The following is a 22317-nucleotide window of genomic DNA, read 5'->3' as shown; positions in this document are numbered from 1 at the left end:
AGACAGTCTCATGACTGGATATGATTCCTTGTACTCCTTCCAGTAGAGTAAACCCTCTACCAACTATGAAATCAAGTAATTCATGAATAAACAAAAGTATGAAAAGAAGCAAATATTTAACAGGAAGTAATTTTGCAACGTGGATTGCATTTCTTCACTGTTTAGATCATGAGTTAAAATTGTTAAAATGAACAAGTACCAGGGAAAAATATGTAGCTTCTCTCTCTCTCTCTCTCTTTAGTTCTCTGTACTTTTTTATTGACTAGACCAACAAGCAAGCATACCCGTGATGGGTCCTGAGAGAAATTCTCTCCTGTGGAGGAAAACCGGAGTAGTGGCCATTCCCTCTGCAAGGGACCTAAATGTCTCTCTGACCAGTAATGTGTTTTCTATCATAATGCAAAAAGAAAAATAAGAGAGAAAATTATTAATTAGTAAACTCACCCGACCTTTGGAAAACTAGAAGAGCTCCTGGTCCGGCACCTGGCTCAGCTCTTGCGACACCGCCTGGAACGAGGAGGAGCTGGCGCCCGGCGCCCGAGAAGGTGGGCCTCGTGCTGGAGCGCGGCGGCCTGACGCTCGACGTGAACCGGCGGCTGCGCGAGCCTGCTGCTTCCTGGATGACGACCGGCAGAAGGAGCGCAGGCCCGCGCCCTGTGGCAGTCCTTGGGGCGCCGCGCAGCCGGCGCCGTGTGGCCCGAGGTGGCCCGCGACCGCGGAAGCTGCGCGGACGCGAGGCGCACCCGGACGCCCTGCTGCGCGGGAACCTGGAGCTCACCGAGCAGCTGCTGCTACTGGACCGGGAGCGCGGGGCGCGGGCGGCGGCTCCTGCAGCTCCATCGATAGCCAGGCCGGCTTGAGCAGGCCAATGGCGGGCGACGCGGTGGGAGACATGGGCGACTGCAACAGCCCAGACGCCCACCAGCACTTCCCGGCCCCGCTGCTGCCCCCCGGACCGCAGAGGGCCCGCAAACAAGGCCGTCGCCACTTGCGTGTCCCTGGACGACCTGTTGGCGCCATCTCACCAGCGAAGCATCCCCAATGGCCTGTACGGTAAGGAAGGCACCGGCCGGGCAGCGCGGGTCTCGGGCGCACAACCCCTTCCCCCACAGGTGGCCGCCACTCTAGAGCCCTCCTCCAGCTGGCGTCCGGCTCTGGGCAGGGAGATCCCAAGCCCACCTGCAGTGGGGCTTTGGGTGGTTGGTGATTTTCTGGTTAAAAGATGGAGGCGTGGAATCAGCAGTGGGCCCGGGACCCGCCAGACCCCAGCAAAGTTTCTCTCCGGCGGAGTTATGAGTATTAGAGGCTGGAACTGTGGGGCTGGCTGGAGGCGCCGCATCCCAGCCTGGAAACCCTTGTCCGGGAGCGGGAGGTTTTTCGTGGAAAAACAAACAAACAAAACCAAACCCCAAAAGGCCTTTTGCGCAAAAGTGAAATTTCCCCTCTTATTTGGGACAACAGGCAGCCCCAAACGTGAGCAGCGTTCACGTGTGTGCTGGGGCTGGAATTCTTCCCGGGCTTCTCCGTGCTGCCTGCCCGCTGGGAAGGGGCACAGGCAGCTGGGCCAGAGGACCAGGGCTAAGAGCCTTCCTGGTTGGCTCTTAATCCTGCCCTTCTCAGGGTCCGGGGACCTTTCTCAGCCGAGGCTGTAAGACTTTGACGAGGAGTATGTGCTTGGAATGGATCCTGGCTTTTCGACTCCGTGTGCCTCAGTTTCCTTCTCTGTAGAATGGAGACGATGATCCCTACCACCTGGATTTGAGGTGGATAAAAGCCTCTGAAGGGATTTGTAAACTGCTGGTTACGTTACGGGAAGCGCCATGGTTGTGGGCGCCCCAGGCTGTGTGCGGGAGGACCTTTGGCCTCAGGAAAGCATGGCGCCCGTCTCCCACACCCGTGTGACTGTCCGACCCAGGGCAGAGGGCTCTGTAGGGGCGGAGCAGCCGGGCCCCATTTGCCAGCCCTCTGATCAGTAACTCCTCCCTGTTGCCTCGCTCCTCTCCTGCCTCCGTGTCCTTCCACATTTTTGGTGGATTGGCTCCTGCTTCTGGTGGTAATTGCTGCTGCCTGGGTATGTGCCTGAAGGTGGAGATGAAACAGCCCTTTCTGGTTCTCTTTGAAGGCTTTCCTAGTTCAGAGAAAATGTATCTCGTCATCTTAAATGACTGTTCTTCCCCAGAGAGACAGCCTGGGGATGGGGTGGGGACCGGACCCTCTCTGTTTGGTTCGATGGCCAAGTGGCCTGTGCAGGTGCCTTGCCGTGGGGGCGGGGGTCTGTGCCTGGGAAGGTCGGGTGCTAGCCCGGCAGTTCTTCCTTTACCTTCTCAGTCTGAGTTCAGGGCAGGACTAGGGTCCGTGGAATATTTTGCTACTGATTAGCAATCTGAGGCTCCAACTTGGGTTTCTCTTTATAACTCTGTGTACACCCCAGCCTCCCAGCGTGGGCTCATTAAGGCCAGTGGGAGTAGCTCAAAGTGAAGTGGTTTAATTTGTTAGGGTTGCATGGTCTGGGGAGTGAGGAGTCCCTGCCCCAGCCTCTCTGGCCTCACCTTCTGGGGGAACTTGTGAGGCTTAGATTTCTGGGCCTCGGTTTCCCCAAGTACAGTATGAAGCAAGGGATTGCAGTAGTCCTGTGGCTAGGGAAGGAACTCTTTCTGGTTTTCAGCTGTGTCATCGATAACACTTGGCGAGAGTGATTCTCTGCAGGCCACTGAAGTGCCGGAGTGTCAGAGCATATTTGCAGAGAAGTTCTGTCATGTTTTGGACAAGGAGACGCAGACCCTGTCTGGCTCAGGGTTTTGCTGCCACGGTCAATGGTACAGGAGTCGAGGACTGGGCTGCACTTGAGGTTTCCCACCCCACTAGGCCGTGGGCGGGGTGGAGCTCTGGGGTTTCCTGCAGAATACGTGCTCCCCCAAGTCCCATGCACGCTCGGAACAAGGCTGCCGCAGATTTTGTGGTGGCACAGCTTTGGGGTGAAATAAAAATTCAGCATTATTACCACAAATTTCAGTTACAGGTGGGACTGCTGTCATTTAGTTTTGTTTCTTAAAGTCCTGTGTGACCTTGAGATGTTTTCCCGACAATATGAGTAGGATGCCTGGAAACAAGGAGAGGCCCTTCTCTTAGAAACCACTTTTCTGTACTTGGACCTGTAGTTTTAAGGTGAGTGGAGAGCAAGCTGGAGATGAGAAAGCTGACAAGCCTCTGTCTGGGTGCTGGCACAGCTGGCGTCAAATACCAGGCTGGTGGCTTACGTGCTTGCTCTCAGCTCATCCTCACAGGAACCCTGGAAGGCAGTAGTATTTCTGTTTTACAGCCAAACACGTGGAGACTCAGAGAGGCCCTGAGCGTTTCCTGGAACAAAACTGAGATTGAAATGTCTCAGTTCCAGCTGCCTGGGGGCGGCTCCCAGGGGTCCTCTACTGCTCAGGCCATGGGCTGGCTTGCATCTCTGGCTCGCTGTCATTCTGGCGGATAATATTAATCAGCAGACACTGGTCACTCCCCATTTCTTGATTCCTGACTGAGGTTTGCCCTCCTTCTCCCATCCTGGGAAGTGTCACTTCATTATTGGTGACCACTGAGCAAGATGGTTGATAACCCCATTACCCAGAGGGGTCAGGCTGTCTTGTGTTCAAATCTCTATTCTTCCTCTCCTCTTGGGCAAGTTACTTCACTTCCCTGAGCCTCTCTCTGTTCTTCTGTAAAGTGGGGCAAACCCCATAGTGCCCCCTTTATCCATGCAAGGTCTAGGGAGGTCAGGATCTGCACACAGTCGGCCTCAACAGTTGTCAGAATCTGTCATCCATATTCCTTCCAAGGCTCCTCACAAAGAAAGATAAGGACCTCTTGGGGGTTTGCCAAACAGACAGCAGTGTTCTCTTTGAAACTGGGTTTGCAGTTTAGACAGACAACTTGCTTCGGTTTGCAACCAAGCCATTGTCTAGCTGCACCTGCTTGTGGTCCGGGGAACAGTGACCCTGTAGTCCTCTCTTGAGGTGCCCTAAAAGCCCTAAGTGGCTGTGGCGGGAGGTGGCCCATCTGTATTCCAGGCAGTCCCTCGCAGGGGCTGGGCCTGGTGGACCTGTGAATGCGGATGCAAATGGACCTTTCTCCCAGTGCTTTTTTTTTTTTTTCCGCAGCCTCTCCCGTTGCGGAGCGCAGGCTCCGGACACGCAGGCTCAGCGGCCATGGCTCACGGGCCTAGCCGCTCCGCGGCCTGTGGGGTCTTCCCGGACCAGGGCACAAACCTGTGTCCCCTGCATCGGCAGGCGGACTCTCAACCACTACGCCACCAGGGAAGCCCCCCAGTGCTTTTTTTGATAGAGGTCTGGGCTGTGCTGCCTAAAGTCTGGATTAGGATGCTCTTTGCTCTAATCCAGTGAGGCAAACTGAGGCAGGCCAACCCCAAACACCAGAAAGTCAGGTATATCACTTTGAACTGATGCGCTTTTCAAACAAAAGTATTTTCAACAATTTCTCCCCTTTCCACTGTCCTGTAATAAAGAATATTGAATATAGTTCCCTGTATGTTACAATAGGACCCTGTTGTTTATCTATTTTATATACAGAAGTTTATATCAGCAAATTAATTGACATTTTAAAATTCATATTTATCATTTATATGTCATTTCATCCTATTTAAAATACCTTTATTTAAAAAATCATCATTTCTGGTTAAAAAATATTATTTACTACGGCCTTTTTTTTTTAATTCCTGATACTTGTGATTCAGTGTTGCTGTATTTCCTTTGTTAAGTTGGCTAGGGTTTTATACATCTTACTAATCGTTCAAAAACTCAATATTAAGCCATGTAAATATCCTATATTATCTATATATTTCTATATAACTAATTTTTACCTATATTATTTACCTTCTTTTATTTTATTTTACTTTCTTTGGACTGGCTGTTTTCTCTTTCACGTAATTAAGATAGACAATTAGTCTATTTATGTTCCTGCCTTCTCCTTTATAATAGTTACTTATAGGGCTTTATTTATCGCACTAAGTACTTCTTTTTCTGCACTCCAGATGTTTAGATATATCATTATTATAGTTTAGTTTATACTAAATAAAAAGATAGTTTGATTTCCTTTTTATCCATGGACTATTAGGCAGTGTTTATTTTTAATGTCCATGCTTTCTAGTTATCTATTTGTTATTCATTTCTATATTAAGTTGACCATGATCAAAGAACATATACTGAATGATTTCGGTCTTTGAATTTGTTGAGGGTTCGTCCAACTTATTGTGAATGCCAGTAAGTGTTTCTTGTGTATTTATAATCATTAGCATGTTGTTATTGCTAATGGTATTGTGAGAAGTTTAGGGAATGAGAAAAAGTATATTGCATTAGATACCAAAGCTCCTCTCCAGGTGCTTTTTAGATGGAGATGTTAAAAAGTTAAAATGTCTCCTGCTACTAAGGTTCTTGATGCAGATTTTACTATACCAATTAGATCCATACAGAGTTAAAATTTGGAAGGGCACAGTGTATTCGGGATCAATGTTCAAAAGTTCATTTTGACTTTTTTACTGGTTAGGAAGTCATGGAAACATGTGGGTTTTTCTCTGAAGTCTTGTTGAACCTCCAACTTCCTAGAGAAGCTGTTTTGATGGATAAGAAAGTAGTGACCTAGTTTTGCTTCTGTGTATCAGATCCTTGGATCACAGTCAACGGTACTATGTTTTTTTTTTGCGGTACGCGGGCCTCTCACTGCTGTGGCCTCTCCCGTTGCGGAGCACAGGCTCCGGACGCGCAGGCTCAGCGGCCATGGCTCACGGGCCCAGCCGCTCCGCGGCATGTGGGATCCTCCTGGACCGGGGCACGAACCCGTGTCCCCTCCATTGGGAGGCGGACTCTCAACCACTGCGCCACCAGGGAAGCACATATTTACTGAATTTTGATGTCCTCTTTGCCCTATAAAAATTCCTAGGTAGAAATAATTTCTGTACTTGAGCTCATAATAATTGAGGGGAAAATAGCTGAATAGAGAGCTAGCATTCATATGGTAAACCCAATGAATAAAGGCATGTGTAGAAAATACAAAGAGAGTGCAGCCGCTAAAGATGACTGATCTAAATGATCAGGGTAAACTTTGTAAGTACATTTTAAAACATAAGTGGAATTGAGCAAGGTGAAATAGAAAAGTTTCTGTGCAAAGGAAATTAAATAACTGCATGTTAAACTTCCTGAAGTTTAATACCTGATTTTTAATACACAAGAGAAGGAGTGAGAGATAAGGAAATTCATGGAAATTGTGCAGACCTATATAACAAGAAAAGGAAGATGTCCTTTATTGTGTTGGAAGTGGAGAACCACTGGGGATTTTTTTTAAAGGATATATTGTGTTCAAATTGGAATTTAATGAAAATCACATTGGTAATTTGTGGTAGATAAATATTCATGGAAAAAGTAGATAATCATGGAAAGTGTGTGACTGTCCAAGTAAGAGGTTACAGTGGCTTTAATGATGGCAGTCTTACACGAGACAGTGAAGAGAGGGACTAGCTTTAAAACTACAGGTAATCTAAGCTGAATATTGATTGATGGTTGATAAAATGAGAAATGGGTGGAAGTCAATGATGACTTCTAATGTATGAGCATCTCTCATTGGGGAAATGCTGCCTCACAAAATGAGGAGGAAAATATAAATAATAATAGTTAATCATTAAGAGTTAAGAAAATAAGCTCAAGATTCAGACTGAGCTTTCAAATTCTGGTTTTGCCTATGTGCTCGACAGTCAGCTGTCCTGACTTTGCAGTGACTCTGGTTTCTCAGTTTAATGTAAGATTACTAATGTCCAGTGGGCAAAGACCCTATACCTGGGATTTAGGTGAACTGGAACTAAAAACAATTACAAACCACTTTCATTGAAGGTTTGTTCCATTATAGGAGTGCTGCATGAAAGATTCTGTATTTTACACCCAAAGGAGTGCTAGTATAATATGCCTGCCTAACTTAAAGATCACACTGGTCTATAATATTATTACTTCTTTAAACTCATCTTGTGACATGACATTACATTTATAATTATAGCTGATTGTAGTGTCATAACTAATGAGATTTTCTTAATTTAAATGATAGTGTTCATGGTGTTGAATCCTCACTCAGCTGCTGCTACAGCAACAACAATTATGTTAAAAAGTTTTAGGGGCTTCCCTGGTGGCGCAGTGGTTGAGAGTCCGCCTGCCGAGGCAGGGGACGTGGGTTCGTGCCCCGGTCCGGGAAGATCCCACATGCCGCGGAGCGGCTGGGCCCGTGGGCCATGGACGCTGGGCCTGCGCGTCCGGAGCCTGTGCTCCGCAACGGGAGAGGCCACAGTGGTGAGAGGCCAGCGTACCGCAAAAAAAAAAAAAAAAAAAAGTTTTAGCCTACTTTTAACATTCAGATTTTTATATAAGAAATATCTATAATAAATAATACTGACTATTATTTATTATTCTAAATAATAAATATGTATAATTATTATAAATAAGTAAATTGTAAATTTTCTATTTCCTGTGTAGCTTATCGTTTTTTAGGTGAAAATTAAAGTTTCATTCAAAAAAAGATATTTCTGAGTCATTGCTCTAAAATGCAAATCCTTGGATCTAAAAAAAGGTCTGCTCATTATTTTTTCCAAAATACTTTATTGAGGAATAATTGGTGTTAAATAAACAGTATGCATTCGAAGTGCACAATTCTGTGAGTTTTGGCTTCAATGAAAACACCACCACATCAAGATACAGAACATTTCCTTCATTTCTCAAAGATTTATTATGCCTCTTTCCAGTCCATGCTCACCTCCAAAGCCATTTCCAGATAACCAATGATCTGAATGATATATATTGGAATCACACATTATGTGCTCTTTTCTCTCAGACTTCTTTCACTGAGTAAAATGATTCCGAGATTTATTTATTTTGTCACGTATAAGTAACTCATTCTTTTTATTGCTGAGTAGTATTCCATTTTTCCATTGTACACATATACCAAATTTTGTTTATGCACTCTTAAATATATGGGCAGTTGATGTGTGTTCAGTTTTTAGATATTGTAAATAAAGCTGGTATGAATGTTCATATGTATTTGCCTAGACTTGTTTTCCTTTATCTTTGGTAATGTTGAAGATTGAAATGCTTAGTTCTTATAATAAATATACGTTTGACTTTTGAAGAGACTACCAGGGAAACATCTGGAAATAAACGATAAGCCAAGAAATATTAATGCAATAAAATTTACTAAATCTCAGGAAGAATAGCGAGAATCTATGACATTTGAGCCAGGACCCACTCCCTCCCTGCCCTCTTTCACCCCAGCATAGGACAAAGTGTACTCAGGCAGGTGCAGGCAAGAACATAGAGATCCCTCTGCCCCTAGATCCCAAACAAAGACTACCATATCCCCTTGAGAGTGGCAGCTGCAAACATTTCTTATCCCCTCTAGCTCCATATTGAAGAAACTCTATTCAAGGCGAGAGTAGCTAAAATGTCTGGTGATCTCTACCCAGCTCCCATTCATAGGGTAAAAGCTCTACCCTGGGCTTCCCTGGTGGCGCAGTGGTTGAGAGTCCGCCTGCCGATGCAGGGGACACGGGTTTGTGCCCCGGTCCGCGAGGATCCCACATGCCCCGGGGCGGCTGGGCCCGTGAGCCATGGCCCCTGAGCCTGCACGTCCGGAGCCTGTGCTCCGCAATGGGAGAGAAATCATATCAGAGTCTATAAGATATGGCTTTCTTATCGCAATCCTACACCCAATAAAAGCTGCATTTTTAATACGAGATAAAGTATTTCACAAAAGTGCAAGGTTTTCATGCCTGCTGGCATAGCTACTGCAACAGCTTCCCAAATTTCTTTTTCTTTTTTTATAATAGTCCTTACACTGGATGCATTCATCTTAAAATGGCAGGCAGTCATAGCTACAGACCTCAATCTTCAGTACATACCAAGCAATTCAACTTTTTCTTGTAACGTCATGACTATTCTCTGCTTCTTAGGAGCACTTCTGGCATCACTAGTGGCATTTCGCAGGAGTCCCATGGTGTTATTTAAGTTATCCAAGGTATTGCACTAAACATGATGAAAAATACATGAGAACTGGGAAAGGTCACTTTTTTATTGTGGTACCCAGTTTACTGGAGAGACTAACTGCTCACCCGGGGATGATTAGTGTCACATGGTGTTTTTAAGTGGATACTCACAGCATTTGAGCTCAACACAACAACAGGAGGTGGCTACAGAATTATTACAGTAGTACAGTATGTACTACAATCAGTCTCCTGTGGTTATGATTTAATACTGCATCTTTATGTTCTTTATATTTCTCTCAACTGAGAATGGTGCCAAGTATGGTCTGTAAGTGTGTGCATCAGTTTTGATAAATTTTAACTTTTTATAATAGATTTGTGTATATTTTATGGTAGTAAATGATCAAATAGAGTAGTATCTGCATACATTTTATGTATTCATGACATACCTAACTTTTTCTTAATTTTTTCAGTATTTCTAGGCTACATAGTTCGTCTGCAAGTTTTTTGTCGCAAATATCAAACAAATTTCGAATACATTTATTGAACCAAAAAATTCGTGTGTAAGTGGACCTGGACAATTTAAACCCGTGTTGTTCAAGGTTCAACTCTATAGTCATATACTACAGTACTGGGGTTAGGGCTTCAAAATACGAGTTTTGGAAAACATAATTCAGCCCATAACACTTTCCTTTCCTTGTCTGTTGCATTAGCTAAGACTTACAGCTGGATGTTGCAAAGGTTTTGTAGTGGGGACTTCCTTGCCTTGTTCCTAATCTTAGCAAGAAAGCTTCTGGTTTCTCACAGTTAAATATGATCTTAGCTCTAGGTTTTTGGTAGATGTTACTTTTCAAGTTAAGGAAATTCCCTTCTACTTGTAGTTTGCTAAGAGCTCCTTTACTTTTTATGTGTTTGTACCATCACCACACACATCATTCAAGTTAAAAAAGATGAGACACACCTCCTTTGGTACATTCTCCTCATTCTAATCACTTATTATGTTCTGTGTGTTTCACCTGTCATTTTTAAATAAGCCTTTTAAAATTTACATTGGCATACTTCAAGCCCCATCTATAACATAAAGGGATACAGCAGTTTCCCTGACTCCAATCTTATGTCCTTTAAATATATTTTCCATATAACCCTAAGAAGACTTTCCCTGGTCACCAGCACCCACTCTCAGGCACCCCACCTTGCAACCTCTGTGTTTATTGTTCGCATACAATAAACAATAAAATAAAATCTCCGGATTTTAATTGTCTGTCCAAGGATCTGATTCCCACATTAAATTGTAAATTCCCTAAAGAATAAGGTTATTTATACCTGAGCCTACCACAAGATCAGAACATATTACACAGAGAGTAAATAAAATTAATCGAATAAATGAAGATACAGAGACAGAGTAAATTTTGGGTCACAGTCTATTTTGATGAATGCCTGCCTTCTATACTTTTATTAAATATTCCTTAAATAATTAATATAGGAAAAAATTATGAAGATCCATTGGAGGGAATGATTGCTCAAAAATGTTTGTATATCTCTGTCCCCCACTTTGGTTCTTTATATTAGGATCCAGCAACAAGCAGGGCCTCAGACACACTCAATATACAATTTCCCAAGTTAATGCCTATAATGAAGATTATTTATTGTTTGTTTCTTCTTATTACTTCTTCTTGATAGAACACATATAAAATAGTGAAAATTCAACAATGGTTGTAAAAAAATGAGTCAACAGAAACCTCAGTTAAATAAGAGTTAGAAGCTCAGAGAGAGGGGAGCTCTCACGCCCAACAACAAAAACAGAGCCCAGCAGGAAGGACAGAGACTCCTCTTCCTTCCTGTCAAGGACCCAGCCAATGAAAAGCCAGGGACCCTTTGTTCACAATAGCACCTAATCTTTCTTTTTCCTTCTTTAAAAGAGTTCTCTTTCCCTTGCCATTCAGGGACTTACATGTGTCTTGCCATGGTTGCAGACCCTGAATTGCGGTTCTCTGCTGCTCCCCAGTAAACCCATGTTTGCTGGAGAAATACCTGGTAGTCTGTTTGTTTCAGGGGAACATTTCGGTGGCCCATACAGGGACCAGAGAAGACTCCCGACAGTTCTGGGACTGGTGAGCAAACAGGTGCAGTACCCTCATTTGAGCCCATTGTTGTTTACTGTTTTTCTCACCTACCCTGGAGTTTGAAGGTGTGGCTTTCTCCTGGATCTGAGCTGGCACCCTCTTTGCATTTGAAGATCTCCAGGCTTTATTTGGGATCTGTTTAAAGGTTTTGTCTTTCTGGTTAAGGCTTTGTTCTTTAGGTTAGTACTCGTTTGGCACTTTGGTAAGATTTGAGATCAGACTGTTCCACTGAAACTGACTAGCCTTCAGCCTATTCCCTGCAGAATGGGGGCTGCTTCTCCTAAGGTGGCTAATCTTCAACCCATTCTTTCAGGAACAGGGCTTTTTTTCTCTAAAACAGTGCTGCGTTTTTCATCCTTTGATCTATTCCTTTGGAAGGGCTACACAAGAAGAAGATTCCTCTTCTTCCCTGGCAAAAACTCAGCCAATGAAAAGCCAGGGATTCTGTTCTCTATAGCCCTCCCAACTTCCTCTTCCCTCTATAAAACTGTTTTCCTTCCCTTGACGTGCAGGGCCTTGTGCGTGGCTCACCACGATTACAGACCACAAATTGCAGTTCTCTGCTGATCCCAAATAAACCCACCTTTGCTAGAGAAATATTTGGCAGTCTTTTTGTTTCAGGTCAACACCATTTAATATGCTAGAGAAACTAGTAATAAAATTGAGAAATATTTCACTTTAAGAAATAAGTTGAACACTCTTGTCAATGACCAAAATGTGCAAGCAAAGGAGCAATTCCAGAGACTAACATCAGACAAAATAATTGCTTAAACGCTATAATAATATATAAAAATAGTGTTCAGCACTATGCCATAAAAATAAATAGAAATCAATTCCGTGAAATAAAATGTTATTTGAGATCAGTGTGAAGATTCACCTTGAAAAATGCTTCTCTAATGTCCAGAACATCTCCAATATCCAGGACATTTAGGATTGACAATGTCTCAGATGGAAAAAAAAAAGTAATATATGGGAAGGATACATCACCTTAAAAAGCTTTCAATAATATATTTTTATGATACTCGAGAGAATAAATTTCATTGATGGCCAGGAGTACAAAATAAACAGCCACAGCATCATTAGTGGAAGAGAAAGAATAATCACAGAATAGTACTTTTCTTCTCCAAAAGTTTGTTTAGAGCCTCTTTGACATCTTTGTTTCTCAAAGAGTAAATCAAAGGATTCAACATGGGAGTGACTAGGGTGTAACATAATGAGGCCACTTTACTCAGCTCAGGATATCCGTCAGGAGTGAGATACATAAAAAATACAGCACCATACAGTACACTCACGACTCCCAGGTGAGAGCTGCAGGTGGAGAAGGCTTTCTTACGTCCCTCAGTGGAGGGTATCTTTAGAACTGTGGACACAATATACAAATAAGAAACAATAATAACTGTGAAGGTAGGCAGGATAATGATGCCAGATAAGGAGGAAGAAACCATTTTATGGATGAAGAGGTCAGAACAAGATAGTCTCTCAAGTGGGCGAGTATCACAGTAGAAGTGGTCAATGGCCCGAGAAGCACAAAAGGATAAAGTAAATGTCATGCTGGTCTGAAGGACTGAGCTGATGCAGCCACAAAAACAGGAACCAGCCACCAACTGGGCACAGAGACGTGTTGACATCTGGACAGAGTAGAGGAGTGGGCTGCAGATGGCAATGAAGCGGTCATAAGCCATGGCTGCCAGCAGAAATCCCTCAGTCACCATGAAGAGGGCAAAGAGAAAGAGCTGGGTCACAGCCTGCAAAGGAGATGGACTTGCTCTCAGACCAGAAGTTGATCATCGCCTTGGGTACAATAACAGATGAACAGAAGAGATCAATGAAGGAGAGGTCGCCCAGGAAGAAATACATTGGTGTGTTCAGCCGGGGATCGGTCATAATAATGACCATCATGCCGACATTCCCTAGAAGGATCATGGCATAGACAAGCAGAAATAGCAGGAAGAGGAGAATGTGGAGCTCTGGGCAGACCCTGAAGCCTAGAAGAATGAAGTCAGTCACTTCTGAGTGATTGCTTGTTCCCCTGTCAGCCATGCCAGAAACCTGCTGAGAGGCACAAGGCAGAATAAACAAATGAACTCTTGGCTTTCATCCTAGCTACAAATAATCTCTTACAGTATTAGTATTCACAAAGCTATTCTAAAATCATTATTTATTTTAACCTTAAAAATTGCAGTGACTTAAATTTAAGCCAACTGCAACGGATGAGGAACCAAAAGGTTAGTTTTATGTTCTAATTCATACAAGTGGTGGAACTAGAGCTTTTTCCTCTGAGTCTAATGCCATGCATTTTCATCCAAATACCCTTCACATTTGCAAGTGTCACTTCTGTATATATTTCCAATTCGTGATTTATGCAATAAATTTAATGTCATGAAACAGTGATTGGGAGAGAGCACAAATATTTCAATAAATGACATTTTTAAGCAATTTTGGTGTCTGGGTTTAGAGATATTAGGGGCTTCAGTAGTCAGTCTAGTTTAGGAAAACTTAGCTTGGAGGGCTTAAGTACCAGCAGATACAAAGAAAGTGACTGAATTTTAAGACTACTTAAAAGGTGCAATTACTTCTTGTGGGTAATGCAAACTTTCGATTCCGATGTAAGTTATATGCTTACAAAGAAAAAGTTGTGCACAACCAAGCACAAAAATTATTAGCATTTGCATGCTATTTCTCCATATGAGCCTCCAAACCCCTTTCATAAATACAATTTCCCTGCATTTCCTCAGCTGACAGCTCATAGTTTTTAAAGAAAAAGCCTTACACTGACTAGACAGAAGAATTTCTTTAGAAATGGATACTAAACAAAAGATACATATGAAGAAATCATTGATTGAATTCTTATTTACCCTGGACATAACCTTCACAGCCATCATTAGTTCATTTACTAGACAGCACAAGCAAGAGTTTGAACTCCTGGTCCCTCTTTCTCTCCCCTCAGGGCTTTATATGCATGACTCTGCTTAGACAACAATAATAATAGCAAACATTATGTGGCACCTTTTATAGGCTACTTTTCTAAATGCTTTCATAGTAGCTCATTTAAAACATACAACAATAATGTGAGCTGAGTACTATTATAGTCCCCAGTTTACAGTAAGGAAAATGAGGTACCAAGAAATAATATTTATTGAGAGCCACATACTAGGGTCAGAATTGGAACTTGAAGCCAAGAAACCTGGCTCCAGAATCCATGCTCTTAATCACTGTGTGATATCTATCACCTCTGATAAAGAAATCTGAGAGAAGTGTAATATTTTGCCTAAAATAGATGATTTCCAGGAAAATGGCATGATGTCTTCTTGATACATTTTTGTTATGCACCAACTCCATCAAAAATTAAATATTCAAATACTTATAAAGGAGCAAGATTTTAAAAAGATCATACTTAGGGTCTGAGGAAGTATAAGCTATTTAGGCAGTGAAAAGAAACTAAAGTAGCTGTGAAATCTTTTTTGAAAAATCATATATTTTATTTATATTTCCTTAATCTTGCCTAGGGGCAAGGAAACAGATCATTTGAATTTTTGAGATTTACTCCTATCAAACTCATTCCAATGTTAATAAGTTTATGACTGAAGCCATTTATGCCTGGAAAAGGGACAGTTTTTCCCAGGGTAGCCAATAGACAAGTAGTCGGTTTGTGATTTATTATTTGTCAAAAACTCACGTTTGAAATTTTACTCTTACCTTATATTGTTGGGTAATTTGTCATATTCTGTAAAAGGAAGCAGCAGAATTCTGATGTTTTTGTCTTGTTATTAATTCTAGAAAGAGTAAACCTAAAGTTAATTAATGACTATGTTACAACTACAAGTAATGAAAAATCATTATGTCAAGATCAAATGAACCCCTTCCCCCCAAAAAAACTTTCCAAAGGTGTGTTCATTATCCCAGTTTCATATTCTTCCCATAGAGAAAATAAACTTATTTTCCTTATTGCTCTATATAAACTACTCTCCTTTCCTTTAGAAGTTGATATTGGAAAATGTTATCATTCTTTGTAAAAAGAGAAACAAGTGAATTTTCCAAATGATGCTGGGCTAACTCTGAAATATTTCCAGGAATTATATTCTGTAGTTATGCAAAGTGAACCTGAGGAATCAATCTGCAGGATATTCTCTCTCCTGCGTTCTTGGGTGCTTGAACGCTTTTAGGAAGGAAAATAGATCGTCTTAGATATCCAGGCAGAGGCCCTGAATCATCTGGAGTCTCTGATAATCTGCCAAAATACCAGCAGCGGTTATTTATAATGGCTTTGGTTTTGACATAACAATGCACATTTTTCAAATAATTACAGCATTGAGGTTTCCCTCACCTTCTGGGAGATAGTCCTCCTGGGAAAGAAAGAAGCATAAATTAGTTATTAAGATAGCTAGGCTCCAGAGCCAAGGTCCATGAGGAACACAGAGACTCCAGATTTTAAAAAGAAAAGAAGAAAAGAAAGAAAGAAAATGGGAACAAAAAGGAGCCTAAGCCTAATAGGAGTCAAAATACATACAAGAGCTGTTTTCTTATTGTGAGAATCCTTTGGGAGGGACCAAAACCATCTTTCAGTCTTAATTTCTTCACTGAAAAGGAGCATTTCAATTTATCATTTCAGCAAAGTTTTTGGTAGGCAAATAGAAATAGATATGAAAGGAAATATATTATGAAACATAACTTACAGGGAAATTTTGTTCCTAGCCGTAAAGTTCATTTCATTTTCACTCAAAACTCTCCATATTTATTCTTTAGATACATTGTGTCAATAATAATTGATAATAAAGAGTACAGCAGCATGACTAAGATGTGGGGCAAAGCCCAATAAGTGCTCCCTAATTGGTTAAGTAAAGGATAGATAATGATTAACTATATCTAAAGATAGGTTCACTTTGTAACTTTAATTGATTCAAAGATGTTTGTCCAGGGGGCTTCCCTGGTGGCGCAGTGGTTGAGAGTCTGCCTGCCGATGCAGGGGGCACGTGTTCGTGCCCCGGTCCGGGAAGATCCCACATGCCGCGGAGCGGCTGGGCCCGTGATCCATGGCCGCTGTTTATCCAGATGTCATGTATTAAGTTAATTTCTCAACAGTCATTATATACACTTCAAAATTATTTTTAAACTGTTTTATATCAGTCAAGAAAATCCCAATTTGTATTTGATATAAATTAAATCATTAAGCTAACTGCCATAAATACATGTTGTAACATAGTAAGGGAAGGAGAATAGGTAAAAAGGAAGAAAATAATGGTGGCTCATAAAGTCTTTACATGCGCAACTGGTTGAAGGCAATAGTTGGTATTTTTCTTTCCATATTCCCCGTGGTCTCAACAATAACCACAGTGTCCAAAAGTTGTTTACCTGGTGGGGTGATGCAAACCTCACTGCTGAAGGATCTGAGCCCTTTTGGTCTTGTCATGTTGAATTGCTGTAGTTGTTCATTAGTATTAGGAGGCATGGTGGAAAATTCCCTGGGTCACTACCATACTCCTCCTTTTCTCCTTTTTATTAATATCTTTTGCTAATCAGTATCAGTTACCCAAAAGAACACAAAGCATTTTGTTTACCTGTATTTCGGTGAAATGTATGCCCAGGAGGCAGGAGCAATTGCTGTGTCCCCTAGTAAAATCATCTGTCTGTTGGGTAGTAGGTATTCTAATTCAGCAAAGTCAAACGTCTCAGACAGTGAAGAAAAAATGTTGAGAGTGGGTTAGTAGGTTTTATAGTGGTGGTTGGCATTCCCACTTGGACCCATTGTGGTTGGACCATAGTCTGATTAGGAAAGAAACATCTTCATAAGTTGGTTCTGAATGCAGAGCACAGACCATATCCTGGATGACAATAACCCAGTTTTGTAAAGTATTGCCAGCCAGTTGGTTCAACAACTGAGTCTTCAATAAGTGATACCACCATTCCATAAATTCATCTGACTCTGTTTGACTAGCTGCATGATAATTCTATTGACTTTCATGGGTATGAGTGCATCACCTTACTTCTCTTCTTGTAAAGTGAGTGCCTTGCACCAAAGCACTAGTGCAATATGGCATAATAGTGAGTAAGACATTTGTTGAGTCCTAATAGGGTATACCAGTATTAGCAGAAGCAATTTGAACAGAGAATTCTCAAGATGGCAGAATAAGAAGACTCCGAGCTCACCTTCTCTCAGGGGCACATCAAAATTACAACTATTTACAGAACATCTATTTATAAGTAAAACCAGAACTTACCAGAAAATATCTTTTACAACTAAAGGTATAAAGAAGAAACCACAACGAGAAGGGTAGGAGGGGCAGAGTCTCGGTTTAGCCAAGACCCATACTCCAGGGTGACCCACAAACAGGTGGGTGACCTACAAGCAGGGGATTAATTACAATTGCCGAGGTTCTTCCCAAGGAGCGAGGGGTCTGAGGCTCATATCAGGATCCCCAGCACAGGATTCCTGTGCTAGGAAGATGAGGAGATGAGCCTCCAGAAAGTTTGGCTTTGAAGGCTGGGGGTGCTTACTTTCACCTCACACCAGTCAGAATGGCCATCATTAAAAATCCACAAACAATAAATGCTGGAGAGCGTGTGGAGAAAAGGGAAGCCTCCTACACTGTTGGTGGGAATGGAATTTGGTGCAGCCTCTATGGAAAACAGTATGGAGATTCCTTTAAAAACTAAAAACAGAGTTACCATATGATCGAGCAATCCCACTCCTGGGCATATATCCAGAGAAAACTCTTAATTCGAAAAGGTACATGCACCCCAATGCTCACAGCAGCACTATTTACAATAGCCAAGACATGGAAACACCTTAAATGTCCATCAACTGATGAATGGATAAAGATGTGGTATGTGTATACACACACGCACACACACACACACACACAGAAAACAAACAAAACAAAACAAAACAAAAAAACCCCCCAAAACGGAATATTACTCAGCCATAAAAAAGAATGAAATAATGCCATTTACAGCAACATGGATGGACCTAGAGATTATCACATTAAGTGAAGTAAGCCAGACAAAGACAAATATCATATGATATCACTTATATGTGGAATCTAAAAAAATGATACAAATGAACTTATTTACAAAACAGAAATAGATTCACAGACATAGAAAACAAACTTACGGTTACCAAAGGGGATAGTGGTGGGGAGCAGGGGAGAGATAAATTAGGAGTTTGGGATTAACATATACACACTGCTATATATAAAATAGGTAAACAACAAGGACCTACTGTATAGCACAGGGAACTATACTCAGTATCTTGTAATAACCTATAATGGAAAACAATCTGAAAAAGAATGAATATATATATGTTAAAAAGTCTTGTCTCTTTTTCATGAACTGTTTCATGAAATACAAACTGTATAGTGGCTATGTATTGCTTTTTTGCTCTCTGGTTTCCATTTCCCCTTCCTTAATAACGCTTAATTTATTTTTGAGGCATTAGGAAATTCCTTTTTTTTTTTTTTTTTTTTTTGTGGTACGCGGGCCTCTCACTGTTGTGGCCTCTCCCGTTGCGGAGCACAGGCTACCGGATGCGCAGGCTCAGCGGCCATGGCCCACGGGCCCAGCCGCTCCGCGGCATGTGGGATCCTCCCGGACCGGGGCACGAACCCGTGTCCCCTGCATCGGCAGGCGGACTCTCAACCACTGCGCCACCAGGGAAGCCCGGAAAATCCATTTTTTTTTTTTTTGCGGTACGCGGGCCTCTCACTGTTGTGGCCTCTCCCATTGCGGAGCACAGGCTCCAGACGCGTAGGCTCAGCAGCCATGGCTCACGGGCCTAGCCCCTCCGCGGCATGTGGGATCTTCCCGGACCGGGGCACGAACCCGTGTCCCCTGCATCGGCAGGCGGACTCTCAAATCACTGCGCCACCAGGGAAGCCGAAATTCCATTTTGATACAGTCCACTGGACTCAATTTAGGTGTCTTATCTTCCCTTGGCAAACAGGCCCATACCAAAGAAAGGCCAATAGAATGCTTCCTCACTGGAATTTGAAGTTTTAGCAGTGTGACTCAGAGAATGATATTACTTGAAGTTTATATTTCCAACTTTTGACACTTTTTTTCAGATGGATCCCTGCCAGACCATTCCTATATATCTTGCTTCTTTGTTCTCTGCAATGTATTTGGTCTTACCCTGTTTTAAACATGAAACTTCTGCCTTCCTATCAATTCTGTGTGTTAACCAATACCCTTACCCTTCTAATGAATAACTTTTTGCCTAGGTTACTTAACTAAGTTTCTGTTACTTGTATCCAAAACTTTAAACAAATACTCAAAATCAGTTCCAGGGAATGCATGGATGTAATTGCTTCAGGGAAAACTAGGGTTTGGGCCTAATTGCTTATCTGGCCAAAAATATGATATAAGAAAAAGAAACTTTATTTTATATTAAGAATAGAACCTAGCTGTTTGCATAATTTGTGGCAAAAATGTCTATAACTTACCACACGGTTAAATGGAATCATATACCCACTGAAAGCAAGAATCTGATGGACCAATAGAGTTATCTTTATGAGATGTAATTATGGCAATGATAATTCAAAGACTGCAACATGCTGTGAGTACTTCTGACAAATTAAAGCTAAAATTGAGATCAGATTCTTAAATTCTCTTTAGATAGGGAACTTGTCACCATAACAAAATAATCTATATTTTACAGCTGCAAATATGAAGTTGCAGAAAACTAAACCCAGAGTGTACATTTTTGGTTTGCTGAACACAAAGTATGTTGATTCATTCCTTCAATATCTCTCATACAATTAACTGAGGATTCCTAGGTTTGTAACATTACTTAAAACATTTCAAAATTCTGACATTTTGGAAACTCTACCACAACCACCTTTGCACAAGAAAGCAGACCTACCTCCCTGACAGAGTTATTCCCTGCTCACTTTAAGATGCTGCTACTCCTTTAGCTGGGGAAGTTCCCTTGAAGAAAGAAGCTAATTCCCCTTTCATTCCACTCCTCATTTTCATTTTATGAGCTCGATTATTATCACCAGCATGCTGGGACAAGAATACTGCTCCAAGGCAGATGCAGAATTTGTGGAAGACTGGCTTAAAATTATGAGTGTTTTTTGGATACATATTAGCAAAAGTGTTTTGGTGTGAATGAATTTTTAGGGCTCTTTTACTTGAGGGGGAGGGAGATACTGGGCAGAATTCTTACTTACCAAAGCTTTGACAATTAGTGTGCCAGCTTATGTAAATAAATCAAAGTCTAATAGTTGGTTGGGTTGATGAATACAATTCATTAACTAATACTGGATATCTCTAAAGGAAGTTAAGACCCTAGAACACTTTGGGAAAAGTGTAGAAAAAGAAATTCAATATCTTCAGGAGATAGCAGTGCCAAGGAGGATTAACCATAGAAGTTCTTGTCTCATATATCCTGGTTAGATGCCCCTGAGGTGTCAGAAAATCTTCCCTTCACCAGTGACAAAGCAAACAGCCAGCAACTTTCGAAGCAGCTGGGATGCTTCTTTCTAAGGATGTTGGTGGCAGACATTAAACTTAAAAATGGCCTTCCTGATATCAGTGAGAATAGAGGAATGAGAGAGTTCAAACTGTGGCCTCTGACTGACAGAGCAAAGGAAGATTTGGTTAACATAATAGTAGCAACTCTAGCTTATTAGTCCAAAGGATGGATGTGGTATAGTAATCTCCACCTAAGGTTAGGTAATCATGAAGTATCTAGGAATAAAGAAAGTGGACACTCTTCTGAGAGAGAGAGAGAGAGAGAGAAAGATTAGCTCTCTCCAGTCAACAGAAAGCTGACTTGAGCCACCATGATTCAGATCATACCCATCTCCCAATTCATACACCTGAGTTGGTTCACAAAGAGTCACTGGAATGAAGAGAAGGCTGGATACTCTTGAGTAAGATATGAACTGAAATCCTTCCAACAAACCTTCTTTAAATATTTGTGTCTAATTTTTGGGTGACCAAACACTGAAGAAAAGTATATGCCCAAACATTTTGTGGACTTTTAGAGCTATTTAGACCCTGTCTCAGAACTATCCAGCAGAGGGACAAAGAGCCTGAAATTTCTTGAAGTAAATATTTTTAATAGTGTGACGTTTGACAGCGTCACACTATTGGATCCTATTTGAAGGTTCTTTGTCTATTTTTCACTCTCTAACTTCCTAGAATGCTGCCTAGGGACTCACTTTCTCCAGCCTTATCATTGTGTATGTGCCACCAGAGCAAAGGAAAATTTTATATGTCTAATTATTCACCTTTTGCTTAAGTCATCCAAAGTTCAGTTATGTGGGTTGTCACTAAAGAAACCTAACTATAAGACATGAAATTGAGGAAACTGATACCCATCATCACAGTGCCAAACAATGTGAATAAATGAATGATTGTTTACAAGTTGATAAGGAAAGAAGAAACTATTTTTAAAATCTAGAAGTCATATTCTGTAAAAGTAAGAAATATAAAAATTAGTCTTTGATTAAAGTTTTTTGGGGGGTTTGTCTTTTATTTTTACAAATTAGAATAATTAAGAAATGATGCTGACCATCTGTATGTCTTCTTTGGAGAAATGTCTATTTAGGTCTTCTGCCCATTTTTTTGATTGGGTTGTTTGTTTTGATGATATTAAGTTGCATGAGATATCACTTATATGTGGAATCTTTAAAAAAAAAAAAGGGTACAAATGATCTTATTCACAAAACAGAAACAAACTCACAAACTTAGAGAACGAACTTATGGTTACCAGTGGGGAATGGTGGTGGGGAGGGATAGTTAGGGAGTTTGGGATTGTCATGTACACACTGCTATACTGAAAACGGATAACCAACAAGGACCTACTGTATAGCACAGGGAACTCTGCTCAATATTATATAACAACCTAAATGGGAAAAGAATTTGAAAAAGAATTTTAAAGAAAGGAAAAGAAAATCTGTTCTTCAACTAAAAAAAAAGAAAAGAAAAAGAAAAAAGAATGGTGTTGAAAAAAAAAAAAGAAATGATGTTGAAATGGATTCTCTTTTCAGTTCCAGGGTACCTTGCTTTTTTCTTATCCCATCCTTTCCCTCTTCTTCCCCTCCCTCCCTCTCCAGCCCTTAACAGTAAGTAGCTTTGTACTCACTGAGATCATTATATAATAGCTTATGCACACTCAAAATTTTTTATTGGTTTTATGACTTATACTGATATTATGGGATAGGATAAAGTGACATCTCA

General features: G+C 41.4%; 2 protein-coding genes across 2 annotated transcripts in view; one reads left to right on the top strand and one right to left on the bottom strand.

Annotated features, from left to right (window-relative positions):
* Window positions 1–862: 862 nt before the first annotated feature.
* The window catches only part of TESPA1 (thymocyte expressed, positive selection associated 1), a 154343-nt gene continuing 132888 nt past the window's right edge, over window positions 863–22317 (top strand). The window contains exon 1 of the mRNA XM_029204710.1: window positions 863–1053. The gene's annotated coding sequence lies outside the window, so the exon portion shown is untranslated. The remainder of the gene's footprint in view (window positions 1054–22317) is intronic.
* On the bottom strand, window positions 11880–13233 carry LOC114885192 (olfactory receptor 9K2-like). The gene is given in 2 exon segments (XM_029204713.1): window positions 11880–12876; window positions 12878–13233. Coding segments are annotated over 2 exon segments (939 nt in total). The 5' UTR covers window positions 13177–13233; the 3' UTR covers window positions 11880–12236.

Source organism: Monodon monoceros, unplaced genomic scaffold (genome assembly GCF_005190385.1).
Source record: "Monodon monoceros isolate NGI ecotype Baffin Bay Population unplaced genomic scaffold, NGI_Narwhal_1 Super_Scaffold_6, whole genome shotgun sequence".
In the NCBI taxonomy this organism is placed as follows: domain Eukaryota; kingdom Metazoa; phylum Chordata; class Mammalia; order Artiodactyla; family Monodontidae; genus Monodon; species Monodon monoceros.
The sequence above is the reverse complement of the archived record's forward strand: the minus strand, read 5'-3'. Positions and strand labels throughout refer to the sequence as shown.